Below are 13,660 nucleotides of genomic sequence, written 5' to 3'. Positions count from 1 at the left end.
TTCAAAGTACACATACATACATGCAAACAACCATTGCATGCTGCGGCGCATTGCCATTGTCATTGCCATTGCACACTCGCTATTGTGACTATAAATCTTTGACATTGCACAAGCGTGTATCCAGAGGCTATAGCAAGTTTGTAGACATATTGTACAGGACATTCAATCACATACTTTTATATCGCTTTTGCATACAAATATTTATATTCGAGAACATGTTTGTTTGTATGAATTTGAAATATGACGCCTTACATAAATATTTTACAATGCAAATATTCAGTCATCCCTTCATTGATAAAGATTCGATGAAGTGAGAAGGAAATTCACATATAGCACTGTTGACGGACATTTATTTCTGGGCTTAAATGTTTCTTTTTCTTTATTCACTTGTCCAAAATAAAATGTATGTTTTTGCAAATTGTCCAATTGACAGCGAGATGAAAATACATTGCAAATAAATGTTTCAACAGCGTGTTACAAGCAACAATGTTCATAAATTGGATGAAATATGAATATTGAACAATGGTGCAGAAAAATAATAATCTCGTAAACGACAATAGAGTATATGTCTATAAAATATATGGAAAAAGTTAAAGTACTATATTGTATAACGAGATATTACATAATCATGTACATTTGGTTCCTAAGGGCGTAACCACATGCACAGCGTATTGAGTAAGGGAAGCGTAAAATGCTGCTTAACCTCGCCGCTGAATTGCTGCACACACTTATTAGTATAGCCTGAGATTGTCTGATATTATCAGTTCAATGCTGTGGTATTGAACCAGAAAAATACCTACATAAGTGTTTCCTGAAGAGGTCTGACAGAGTAGTACAACATGAAAATAGGTTTCTTATAGTTCCTAAACGCTAAATTTTTTTATTTGAAAGAAAAAATCGTTATTTTCATACTTCAAGTACTTATCTCTTAACAGCTTGACTATTTTTCATCCGATTTTATAGACCTTTAAAACGATGTATAACAATATACTTACTTATGTACAGCTTCTTTTGGGTTTTAATAGGGTAAAATTTGAAAACCTTCTAGTTTTCATAATCGGCTCTGGAAAAGAAATAGAAGTGGTCAGGCCCAATTTTGCGAAAAAAACATTGAAATTGCAAATAAGGCCTGGGTATTGAATTCTCAGAGGCAGGTCTCCCAGAAAACCTCGTGAGATGTGGAGAAGAAGAGTGGATCGAGAAGCGAAGCAACTACGGCTAAGTTGAAAGGAGCTCAAAAAGATTGTCATACACAGATCAATAAGGCGTGCAGACGTTGTAGATGCCCTATGCAGTGTTGCCAGAACTTTTTTGGCCGACCGGCTAGATTGGTAAAAAAAAGCGGCTAAAAACGGCTAAAATGTTTTAGTGAAATTTCACATAGACTCTGGCAAAAAACGGCTAAAATGTTTTAGTGAAAATTCACATGCTTTATTTAAATAAAACGCAAGAAACGAAAGACTAGTTAACACCATTAATTTATATCGAGTGTATATTCCTCATCATCAAATGAATCACTATTGTATATATCACCTGAATTCATTAATTTTAAGAGATCGTCATCTACAGTAAAATTATGGCAGCATTTTTCTTCACGTTTTAAACCGTATCTTATATATAAAATAGCGTTTAACGTTTTAACGCACATTCGCTCTAATTCTGCATTACTTATAGGCAAAACAAGAAAACTAAAAGCTAGGTTGCAAAGGTCAGCAAAAGGGTGTTCTCCTAGGGCATTTCGAAATTGATAAACTTCGGCCCAAAATTTTACAGTTGAGTCTAAATTACTCCAGCTATGTAACGTTAACCGTTGCCATTGCATCTCTATGGATGTTATTTCGTCGGCATTATATTTGTGTTTTTGTTGCTGTAGTTGAACAAATACTTTTGGTTTAATTACTCTTAATGCATTTCAAACCGAAAAAAAGTCAATTTTTTTTAGTGTGGCAATATTTGTAGGGAGGCGTTGGCGTAAGTCCTTTATTAAAGTGATAATAAAATAGCGACCATTTTCTCGAATTATTTTCTCGGCTTCGTGGTCAAAAGCGTTTGTGCTTACTTTTGTTTTTAAATACTCTTCAAAACTGTGATAAAACTGAGGAAATGGAGCAAGGTATGGTTCCAACGGGGAGCATATAGGATCAAATGTGTCCGCGCTAATAACCACTAGGGAGCATAGATGCGAAAGTAAAACATTGAGTTCATTAAAAATCTTCATTGGGTCTGCATTATTGCTTTCAAACAACTTGTTTTCTTTTTGCACCTGAAAATTAGGCAAATAGTAAAATCGGCTAAAAACGGCTAACTTTTTTTTACAAACCGGCTAACAAATCGGCTGCCGGCTAGATCGAATTTTCTCCGGCTAGTTGCTATCAAAACCGGCTAAATCTAGCCGGAAAACGGCTAAAATGGCAACGCTGTCCCTATGTTATGCTTGTGATTAAAGGAAAGAGCTAGAGGAAGGATTCGATTATACGATATTCAGACGCGTTCAGGTATTAATCACTAGAATCATATACTAAAACTATGTAGACTCTGTTGCTTACACTGGTTGCTACAAAGCCATATTTTGAAAGCCTTTTGTCCAAGTGCCCACTTTCACGAAAGTGCTTATTTTATCGTGTGTCTTTCGGAGTTTAAGACTTTTTTACACGTTTGAGAATCACAAACGTGTAGATGCATACATGAGTGCAAGGATGTGTCAATTCAAAGGAGTATAAGAAGATGTCCAAATGCAAACCGGAAAAGGGTTTTCCGTTCCGTAGCCGTGGATCCATCTCGACGCACCATAGATCGAGAACATACTTCTCTGGGTGAACGTGAATCAAAGAAAACCAATGTGGGACTGTTCGCCAACAAGGTAATGTCGACCTATTAAATTATAAAGGTTAAAGCGATCCGCAGCAAATATTATTATGTGCCGCTGGATATAATCAGCACTGATTTAAGGCAAAAAGGACCGAATTTGGGGAGAAAAAAATGCTTCTGGTTATCTGGGACAATTTCAATGCACGATACTATTTGGAAGCGATGAAATACAGGTAAAATACTGAATACCGAACATAGTCTTTTTTTCTGTAGTGATTATCCTGGCGCTCTATGCTGTTGACGTACTTGAGATTACTGGAAGCGAATCGTATGACTATCGAATCAACTTATTCCCGCCTTCACTATTCAATAAATATAATAGATTAATGCTCTCCTTATATAATTTTGGGAGGTAACTTACATTACCAAGGTGCTCTCTTACTTTCCCTATTTTATTCCTTCTTTAGATTTATCTTTTAAGGGACAAGATACTCTGTACCACATATTGTGCTCGAATCTCTTCACTTGTCTATTATAACATTTCTTCTTCTCTGCTATGCCATTAATGATTTGGTCCAAATTAGTTGTGAGCAGAGTACGAAAATAAACTGTACAAAACAATTCCCATTTGCTCATCGATCATCATATCATTTGTGGTTTTGTACAGTTTCCCAGCAAAAAACACGATTACCACAGAAACGAAAGTGGAAACGAGCTAGGCGATGGGAATCGCTTACCGTTTCGCTTCAAGAAGGCCTTATTTTAACATGGGCATGTCATTGGAGGTAAGCCCTTACCCGCAGCATTACCTCCAAACGAAGGGAGAACGCATGGATAAACAGAATCCAGAGAAGCGAACAAAGAATGCCTTATAGAGAAACTAATGTAGAATGCCTAGATAAGTACATACTTATTTATATTAAATTGAAATCAGAAAATGTCTTAAAAGGTTAAAATTAATTAAAATTTTTATAAATCAGCGAATGTATGTATTTAGGTATTTAGATTTTCTTTAAAATCGGTATGTACATACATGCATATTTAATTAAGCTTAAAATTGTACTTCCTCACTCTTGTACGTCACTTCATTGACTGACTTCAACTTCGCTGCAAATTGAACAAAGCAAAACATGATTTTTATGCGAGACAAATTTCCACAGAAAGTAACGGTAGAAAAGGAATTTTTGGATATTCATTTCATTTTTCAGCTGACTACGATGCAGAATTCTACTTTGCATTCCCCGAAATGAAGCAAAGAAGCGAAACAAATAAAATATTGTAGGACATTCTACTTTGCATTCCCCGAAATGAAGCAAAGAAGCGAAACGAATAAAATATTGTAGGACATTCTACTTTGCATTACCTGAAATGACGCAAAGAAGCGAAACAAATAAAATATTGTAGGACATTCTACTTTGCATTCCCGGAAATTAAGCAAAGAAACGAATTAAAAAATAAATATTATAGGACATTCTACTTTGCATTCCCCGAAATGAAACGAAGAAGCGAGATAAATAAAATATTGTAGGACATTCTACTTTGCATTACTGGCAATGCCTAAAAGAAGCGAAAAAATTCGAAGGCATTATAACGCTATGCCTTCTAGAACACGTTACCACTAAAAGCGATTACCGATTTTTTGCTGGGTTTGTACATAGTCAGAAACAAATTGTAAGATTCAATGTCATTTTCCCCAACGAGAAACGTTTGCTTTTCGTTTGTGACAATTGTACCATAGGATGATATCACAAACGTTTCAATTACGAGAAAAATATTTTTTTCTGTAAATTTTCATATCCAATTCAATTAAAAAACATTTTTATATTTTTATTCATCGCAGCCATTCGTTTTGTGTTTAGTTATTGCATATGTGTACATACATACATATACTTTTCTCTGTACGATTCATTTCGTTTGTTGTTTCGTGTCACAACTTGTGAGGAAAGGAAACGCTCCGCCAAGAAAGATTTCTTGCCGTGATAAGGACACCGTCAGATCTTGAGTGGCCAGATTAGAACAATCACTTCAGATTTTTTCAACGAAAAAATTCCAGGAAGAAATTTTTTGACGCAGTTTGGTGTCTCCTGTTTAGGTGAACACAAAATGAAAATGTTTCCCCCAATTGCGATATGGGAAATGTCCGCCATCTTGGATTTTGTGCTTTTTACGATTTATGCGCTAATTTTGCATTAGATTTTTTCAACGAAAAAATTCCAGGAAAAAATTTTTTGACGAAATTAAAATTTTTGCCCCAATTGCGATATGGGAAATGTCCGCCACCTTGGATTTTGTATTTTTTTACGATTTGCCAGCTAATTTTGCATTTCTCTCGAAAAAAGGTAGAGAACAAATTGGTAGAGAATTCGATTCCGCACATGCTTATCATTTTTGTAAACATTTTTTCGAATTTTGAGCAATTTCTATTTGAAATAAGTGGCACATTTAAATGGCAAAGTTGTTGAGGACAAAATTTCCAATAAACGCATTATTCATATGTTCGCGTACGACGTGAAGATCTCGACCAATAACAAGCTCAAGGCAGCGGCAGGGGAAAGCTACTCAAAACTTTTTTCACAGTGTCTCGGAGGTCGTATTTTTTGGCGCGTATTTTCAACTGTGGGTGCACCAATAGGCCAAGCACATGAATGACTATTTTCAGTCAGTTGAAACTGTAATTAGCAAATAGTTTTTGTCCTTTTATCAATACGACTTTTCTCTGATTCCAAAGAGTTTTATTGTGGCGAAAATAACTATGTGTGGATTAGGACTACTGGCGAAACCACATAAAAATAAAACGCGCCAATAACTTTACCTCTTGAGCGCGTTGTTGGTCGAGAGCTACACGTCGTACGCGAACGTATAAATAATGCGTTTATTGGAAATTTTGTCCTCTACAACTTTGCCATTTAAATGTGCCACTTATTTCAAATAGAAATTGCTCAAAATTCGAAAAAACCGCGCCAATTGCCTAATTTTGGGAATTTTTTGCATATTATAAGCAATAAATAATTGTTTAAAAAAATTGATAGGCCATGAAAATTGTAGGGAATCGAATCCTCAACAAAAATTTGTTTACCTTTTTTCGCGAGAAATGCAAAATTCGCGCGCAAATCGTAAAAAACATAAAATCCAAGATGGCGGACACTTCCCATATCGCAATTGGGGGAAAAATTTTCATTTTGTGTTCACCTAAACAGGAGACACCTAACTGCGTCAAAAAATTTCTTCCCGGAATTTTTTTTTTAATCTTACGTCGATTTTGGTCTAAAGTGATAGGGCTAGATGTTAGGAAAGCTGCATTAGAGCAAAACTATTTCCGCGTTACTCAAATTCTTAGGCGGACAGCACCGCACAACAATGCCTCCTCTAGTGTAAAAAATTGCGTTTTTCGCCGGTCTTTAGTAGCTAAACTTATTCGTCTGTGCGTTTTTATTAAATCAAAAGACCTATAGCTCATTTTGGGATACATACAACAAGTGTCTTGTTTCTCTATACTCGCACTAGGGGCTCAATAATATTTTTGAAATATCTCTAAAATGAAACCGGATTTTCTATGCTTTTTTTCCAGGAAACCCGAGTTTCTAATACCCAATAATCAGGAGTAAGTTGTCGTAATCCAAAGAATATCCTGCGCTTTGAGTCCATCCGAGCTGCTTGAGGATTATCGAGCTCCAAGCTGCGAGACGCAATAACTTTTCCCTGTGTTTAATAAAAAGTATTGAGCTCCATTTTGCGAAGAGGGATTTCTTTATTTTGGCTACTTCGGTATCGTACTAAACATGCTTGTCTATACACTGCACTTTCCCGTAAATATTGTGTGAACTACTGCCAGTCTGTCTATAAAAATATATAAAATATTTTAGATTTTATTAAGCTTTCTCTTTTACTGACTCATCCATTTGCACTCTACATTCACGTCATCAAAGGGGCGACTGCTATTTAATTTCCCAGAAGTACTGTGCCAAAGTTAATTACGTACATAAAATAGGGTGATGTGCACTAGCGGTAAAATGCTGAGTGCAGCAATATATTTAAGGAATAAGTTTAAATATAGTTACATATGTATGAGGCACATGTCAATATGCTAAATAAAAAAAATTAAATAGATGTACAATGTTTTTGCAGGCAAATGCAAAATTAACCAAAAACAAATTTATTCTGCCTCTCTTCTCCCATTACAGTTGTTCTGCCTAACTTTGCTTAATTTAGCTTAGTATTTTGGCCAACCTCTTGTATGAGAAACGGTGTTGGCGGTTAGTTAAAACCTAACTTACCCGCAGAAACTTAAAAACATGTAGATTTTAGATTCTTCGGTTACGGCCTTGTGGAAGTTGATAGGGTTGAGAAAATCAGGCTTGCCAAATTTTCGTTTTTCTATTTTACAACGCTTCTATCAAGAAGGCTAGGGCCAACTCCTGTAAGAACAACCACGGCGACCAAACGACCGATGCCTAGAACATGCTTCCATCATACTGAATGGTCACAGCACTGAAAGTTGTAAGGAATACGCGAAGACGTCTGACTATTTCGAGGTACGAATAGAAATTACGCAACTAAAAAACAAAAAAGGTGCTGAAGCTGACGGTCTCCCAGCTGAGCTATTCAAGCACGGCGACGAGTAGCTGATAAGGTGCATGCATCAACTATGATGCAGAATATTATCAGATGAGCGCATGTCCGACGTCTGGAATTTATGTAAGTATGCTCTGCGAAATCCACAAGAAAGGCGTTGCCTATATGCGGTGATGTCTGAGTTTGGTATCCCCGCAAAACTGATGAATATTCATTTATTTATTTGTTAATTACTTTATTAATCAATTTATTTATATTTTAGGTGCCAATTCTTCCTCCATGAACTGTAAAATTTTACGATCACTCGACGAAAGTGTGGCTGCATATCTTCTCGTTAGGAAAAACTTCTATATGTGTAAAATTTTTGCTCAAGTTCGCCTGTCCCCGAAGTACAACATAGGGCTTTGTATAAAAGGCCGGGCTTATGAAATTGACTCAAATGCTGTATGTAATCTAGTATGTATGTGAATAATTATGTAACTCTCAAACATGTAAACTCAAATGTAACTAAGTATTATAAAGCCTCCTAAAAACATACGGCTTATAACCAGGGTTAAATAAAATAAATAAATAAAATTTTTGTAGAGAGTTGCCACCTATTTATAAACATAAAGTAAATTGAATTAACAATTTACATCAAATATTTTAGTATGGGTTTCAAAAGAGAAAGGTTTAACACAAATTTTTTTCAAAATATTTTTGAAGAATGTTGCCTCCGGTTAAGAAATTCTTCTTCAATTTATGTACTTAACAAGTTAAACGAAATGTTTTAGAATGGGTATCAAAGGACAGAGGGTTCAGAAAGCTTTCTTTCGAAAATATTTTGAAGAGAGTTGCCAACTGTTTAGAAATTTAAAATCATTTTAATCGACAAGTGAGATAAAATATTTAAATATAGATGTGTAAGCTTTGCGGACTTTCAAGCCCCTCCAACTGTATGAATAGTATAAAATCGCTATTCTTGAAAACACCGCCCACTCTGAGGCTAATTGAAGATAAACTTTTCTCAATGGTGGGAAAACGGATGTGAAATATAACACCATATAACACCTTTCTCGCACTGACAAATCTACGTTGGCTTCGAAACGTTGTTTACGAAATATATTGCTGTAGATGTCATTAATTTGAATTGCTAAACTTTTTTTTAATAAAACTTGTTTTATTTATGTGGTAAAATGATTTTTTCCTTCTTTGTTACATTTAAAAGCATTACGTTAAATCAAACATCACGCGGGCGAAGCTGCGGGCAAAAACTCGTAAAGTTATAACCATATACCAGTATACTTTACTATGAATTACATATTTAGAATAAAGTCAACTAAAGAATTATAAATAGAGTTTTAGAATCCAAACTGCCTTTACATGCTTGCATTAGTTCTTATTTCATACTTTGAATGACCGTGAAGAGTGAGTAGGCCATTTTGCAGGTTTTAAAAAACGAGTCCAAATGTATTCTCATCACACCTCCCGCCAACACGGTGACCTCATACAATGACAGCTCCACAAAAGTCATAAGATTACGACGAAATTCGAGCGGCTGTGTCAACCAGTTGCAGCGAAAGATAGCATATGATAGGGCATGGAACTCCGCCTGCACCAAACGGCCATAAAAGCAACAGGGAAAAATTTCAATCATAATGGCCAAAATATGAAAAATGTAATAGCCGTAAGCTAAGAGGTTATCAGCAAAGAAAAGTAAATAGATTAGACCCCAAACGACATTTATGCCAACTGCGGAAAACTGCACCACGTAGGTGGACGAGATGATGCGCTCCACCTGTTTGGTTGTGCTACAAAGAAGAAGTGGAAATGATAAATATATATGTAGATTATTAAATCTATGATTAAGTACCTCATTAGAAGTTTGTAGTCCCCAATGCAAAGCACTAGCGCCCTATAGGTGTCCTCCACCGTGTCGCCGTCGATGTCATGACCTATACGCGCGATGCGTCTGGCTAGCAAATGCACATGCCCCGAGAGCAGACACAATACCATTGGTCCATAGGCATCGTTGGTGACACTCTGTATGATTTGCATAGTCAAACCGTATACTTGGAACAGCATCACTAGCAAATATTTCCCGGTTGAACTATGCCAGTCGATGATAACGTATGCCGGATATAAAATCTTGCCAGACCACAACGCAGACAGCACTGCCATGATTCCCACTGAAAAGTACACCATAGTAAAAAAGCGCATCATAAAAATTGATCTCCTTCGTATGTGCGTAACGTAGTAGCGTATGTCCTCAACATTTTCCACGCGCTCATCCAATTGCTGTAGTATATCATTCACAAATAGAATTTCAGTTAGTTGTGGACGCAACAAGAAATGCTTAAGTGTGCAAGCGATTGCGGAAATGCCAATGGCCAAGTTGATGAATATATTTTCATTCCTTTCCGCAAAAGCTGCGCCCAGAAGAAGATGTACAGGGAAGGCAAAAGTGGCGATTGTAGTCACAAATGCATCGTACAAAGCAATGAGATACTGATTGCAGGTAGTACGCCAAAAGAAGAATAATGAGCTGAAAATGTCACCAGCGTTAACTTTAGAGTGCATTGCGTGTTTTAGAAGGGGTTGTACTGATTGATTGAATTACGCTAAGACTATGAGATATCGTTCGGTGGGAGCTTAGATACTTAAAGTCTAAGCAAAAATAGGGAAATGCATATTTATTTAGATAAACGTGAACGCTTCCAAATCACCATGTCATTGTGTGTAATTAAAAAGCATAATTATTGTTTTGTGTGACAACTCAAATTATATGTTCGACACGTTTAAAATATCGAGGACATTTTTATGTGATCAGGTGCTTGCGTGAAAGGAAGTAAAATATCTTGATTTTTTGTTTCCCTTACAGGTGCCCATCTTATTTTCCTTATGGTAATATGAAGGTGGCCTTCCTCATAAATTAGTAAAATTTTCCTTCCCTTCACGCAAGGACCTAATCACATACAAATGTTCTGGATATTTTAAACGTGTCGAACATATAATTTCACTTGCCACACAAACCAATAATTATGCTTTTTAATTACACACAAGGACATGGTAGCTATAATTTCTACCGCTTAGACTTTTTTTTGCTTTTTCCTTTTTTCCTAAAGAAAATAATCGTGGTACAAAGCTCAATACCAATATTGAAATAAGTGTTAATACGTAATATTGACAAAGCAATATATCTTTCAGACAACTCAGAGCTCTAGGTTGGTTCGAGAACCTCACTACAATGTGACTAACCGTCCCATGCGAGGCAGAAAGCAACAAAGCCTCGCTGGAGCTCCTCCCACTTATTCGGTTTAAGAATTCGTATTTCTGTTCAGCTGCACTGAGGGAAATAATGGATCTCTATACATAGTATAAAGGAAAGTCGAGCTTCTTTGTACGCGCTAATCTCGAAAATTACTTAACAGTTTTTGGCGAGATTTTCTGTAATATACCCTGTATCAGGGTTGTTGCGAATATTCGCATTCGCATTCGCAACCGCGGAGCTTCTGTATTAATTTTAACATTCGCATTCGCATTCGCATTCGCAATAATCAATGCGGAGCTTGTGAATATTGTGCAAGTGCACTGATAAAACGTATATCTGGCAAACAAAACGAGAAATTGTAGCCAAAATTTTATGCCTGTGGAGATGCTACGTTAAAACTGTGCCCCTACGTCCCCTTCTTTTGTAATTTAAAGTCAAAGAGTAAGATCCTACAATAGGTATTTCCAGCGGAAATGTTCAACGTCTGACTATAAAGAGAATCGAATATTTGCGCGTTAAAAGATGGCCTTTAATTAGGTAAGAATTATGTAACAATCGAATATTATTTGTCAAAGATCTGTTGAAAATTTTGTTTCTACTTTTTGTTAGATAAGTGTAATTATCTTTCTTCTCATAAAACTTATTATGATTAAGTTCCGTGTTTTCAACTCGAAAACAACCACATTTATTTTAGTTGTGTGATAATTGCCAAAATTAGCACGCATCGAAATAAAGATAAAACAAGTAAGAGCAGCGCTGTCTTCGGCTATGCCGAAGGCTTCATACCTTTCATGAGTATCTGAATATTTTACTTTAACAGATTACTGCATTTGAATAAATTTATATATTCACAGCAGGCATAGATAGAGGAGATACATATATAAAAAATCATATCTAAACAATCGGAGGTATGGAAGATATACCTTATATAGCACCAATCTAAGTGATTTTCACTGCTGTGTGATCGGTACGTAAACCGGTAACACAATTTAATGGGTTTAGCTTCCTACATAAAGGAGATACATATATCGCAAAAACTGCTATCTGAACAATCAGTGGTACAAAAGATTAAGATTATACAGCATCGATTTTGACGATTTTCTCAGTAGACTTTTTATTATTATTTAAAAAATAGCTTACGAAATTTATCGGTTTTAGCTGTCCAAATAAAGGAGTATTACAGTAATAATAAGGGGCAATAAACAGGTTATAGTGACCCGATATTTTTTAATTTTACTGTAAACTTTCTTTTGATAATGAGTGAAAATAGTATGAAATTTCATGCTAGCTGCATAGATGGAGTAGTTATAACAAAAAATCGCATATCTGAACAATCAGTTTTATGGGAGTTACATATATGTAAAAGTGACCCGATCTTTGTTATTTTCACTGTAAGTATTCTGTTAATAATGAGTGAAAACGGTGCGAATTTTGATGTTCCTATCTGCACAAATAAAGAAGTTATGGCAAAAAATCTCATATCTGAACGATCAGTTGTATGGTGGATATAGGTTGTAGCGGCCCGATCTCCGCCATTTTCACTGAAAGTGTAAGTGAAATTTTATGTGTCTAGCTACTTAAATGGAGGAGTTATTACGAAAAATCTTATATCTGAACAATCAGTTGTATGAGATCTATAGGTTATAGTGACCCGATCTTTGTAATTTTCACTCTAAGTTTTCTGTTGATAATGGGTGGAAGTATTGCAAAATTTCATGTTCCTAGCTGCATAAATGGAGAAGTTATAACGAAAAATCTCATATCTGAACAATCAGTTGTATGGGAGCTATATGTTATAGTGGTCCGATTCTTCCGGTTCCGACAGATGATTAATACGTTATAAAAATACATTCACCTACCAAATTCGATCCGGATATCTCGAAAACTGAGAGACTAGATTGCATACAAACAGACGGACAGACAGACAGACAGACAGACAGACAGACAGACGTACAGACGGACAGACGGACAGACGGACATGGCTAAATCGAATCAGCTCGCCGTTCTGATCATTTAAGTATACATTTTAATGGGTCTATCTCTTCTTATTCTGGTACTTACAAACATCGGACCAAAGTTATAATACCATTTCATGCTCATGAAAGGTATAATGATATGTGAATAAGTTGACATCCAAGTTCAAATACATAGAATTAATGCAAGGCGAATTTAATTTGTTTTGAGGAGTGGGACTTGGAATGCAATATATGGTTAGTATAGTATGGAAAGGGCGTTACTCACATCGTCGCTGAAATACAAAAAGCCTTAACTAACTAAAAATCCGAAATTCACTTTTTGATTGATTATGATGCATTTTATCGACTCATAAGTCCCCGTTTTTTGCAATAAAAAAATTTTTTCAGTTGTGGTTTTTTGCATTTCAGTGACAATGTGAATTACGCCCTTTCCATACTATGTTAACGATATGTTGAATATTTGCGCTCATTCACCTCAAAATATCAAATCACATTGAGCGCATGGAATGGAACAACAAAACGGATTAGATGGCTTATGGTACCGACAGCGGTGAGTAATTAATTGTGACTGCCTTCTACTAGGAAAAGTCGAACCCAGCTAACAAAAAATCTAATTAGAAGCTATTCATTACAGGTGAACCTTTCCAAGAACACGCCCGGGAACTAAGCAGATCGGAGACCTTCATCGTCCGTGATTCCAATAATTCAAATTATTATGAAAGGCGGGATGCCTTTTTAACAAAATACCAAGATTTTAAACTAATTCGGCTGGCAGCCATGACTTTCAAAACAGACTTTTCTTCGAAATTTTCATTCCTAGAAAATAACAATTTATTTGCCAATCCACCTATTTAGAACCTCGCTATAAGCACGCATTTTTCAAACTAATTACAGAATACAGGATTACTAATGGACAACAAAAACTAACATCGAAAAACGCTGATGACGCAACAGGTTCTCGAAATTCTGAAATAATAAGAAGAATTGGTTTTCCATTTTTCGATCTTGCCTTGATGCTAGATTGTGAAGATGAATGTCGGGATGATACAACCGA

The 13,660-nt window shown here is 35.8% G+C and overlaps 1 protein-coding gene across 1 annotated transcript; it reads right to left on the bottom strand.

Moving 5' to 3' along the window:
* Nucleotides 1-8,758: 8,758 nt before the first annotated feature.
* Nucleotides 8,759-9,939, bottom strand: LOC118741810 (odorant receptor 33b-like). The gene is made up of 2 exons (XM_036473783.1): nucleotides 9,233-9,939; nucleotides 8,759-9,170 (listed from the first exon to the last, which is right to left on the bottom strand). The coding sequence occupies exons 1-2, from the start codon at nucleotides 9,937-9,939 to the stop codon at nucleotides 8,759-8,761; spliced, it is 1,119 nt and encodes a 372-aa protein (XP_036329676.1).
* Nucleotides 9,940-13,660: the final 3,721 nt, after the last annotated feature.

Source organism: Rhagoletis pomonella, unplaced genomic scaffold (assembly GCF_013731165.1).
Source record: "Rhagoletis pomonella isolate Grant_MI unplaced genomic scaffold, Rhpom_1.0 Rhpom_scaffold_00006, whole genome shotgun sequence".
In the NCBI taxonomy this organism is placed as follows: domain Eukaryota; kingdom Metazoa; phylum Arthropoda; class Insecta; order Diptera; family Tephritidae; genus Rhagoletis; species Rhagoletis pomonella.
Note: the sequence above shows the minus strand (reverse complement) of the source record. Positions and strands in the feature narration are given on the sequence as shown.

Bases quoted from the DNA above. Each gene is read 5' to 3' on its own strand.
- LOC118741810 (XM_036473783.1), bottom strand. From the start codon at position 9,939: ATGCACTCTAAAGTTAACGCTGGTGACATTTTCAGCTCATTATTCTTC. The intron at 9,171-9,232 runs GTACTTAATCAT...TCTTCTTTGTAG, and splicing joins GACTACAAACTTCTAATGAG to CACAACCAAACAGGTGGAGC.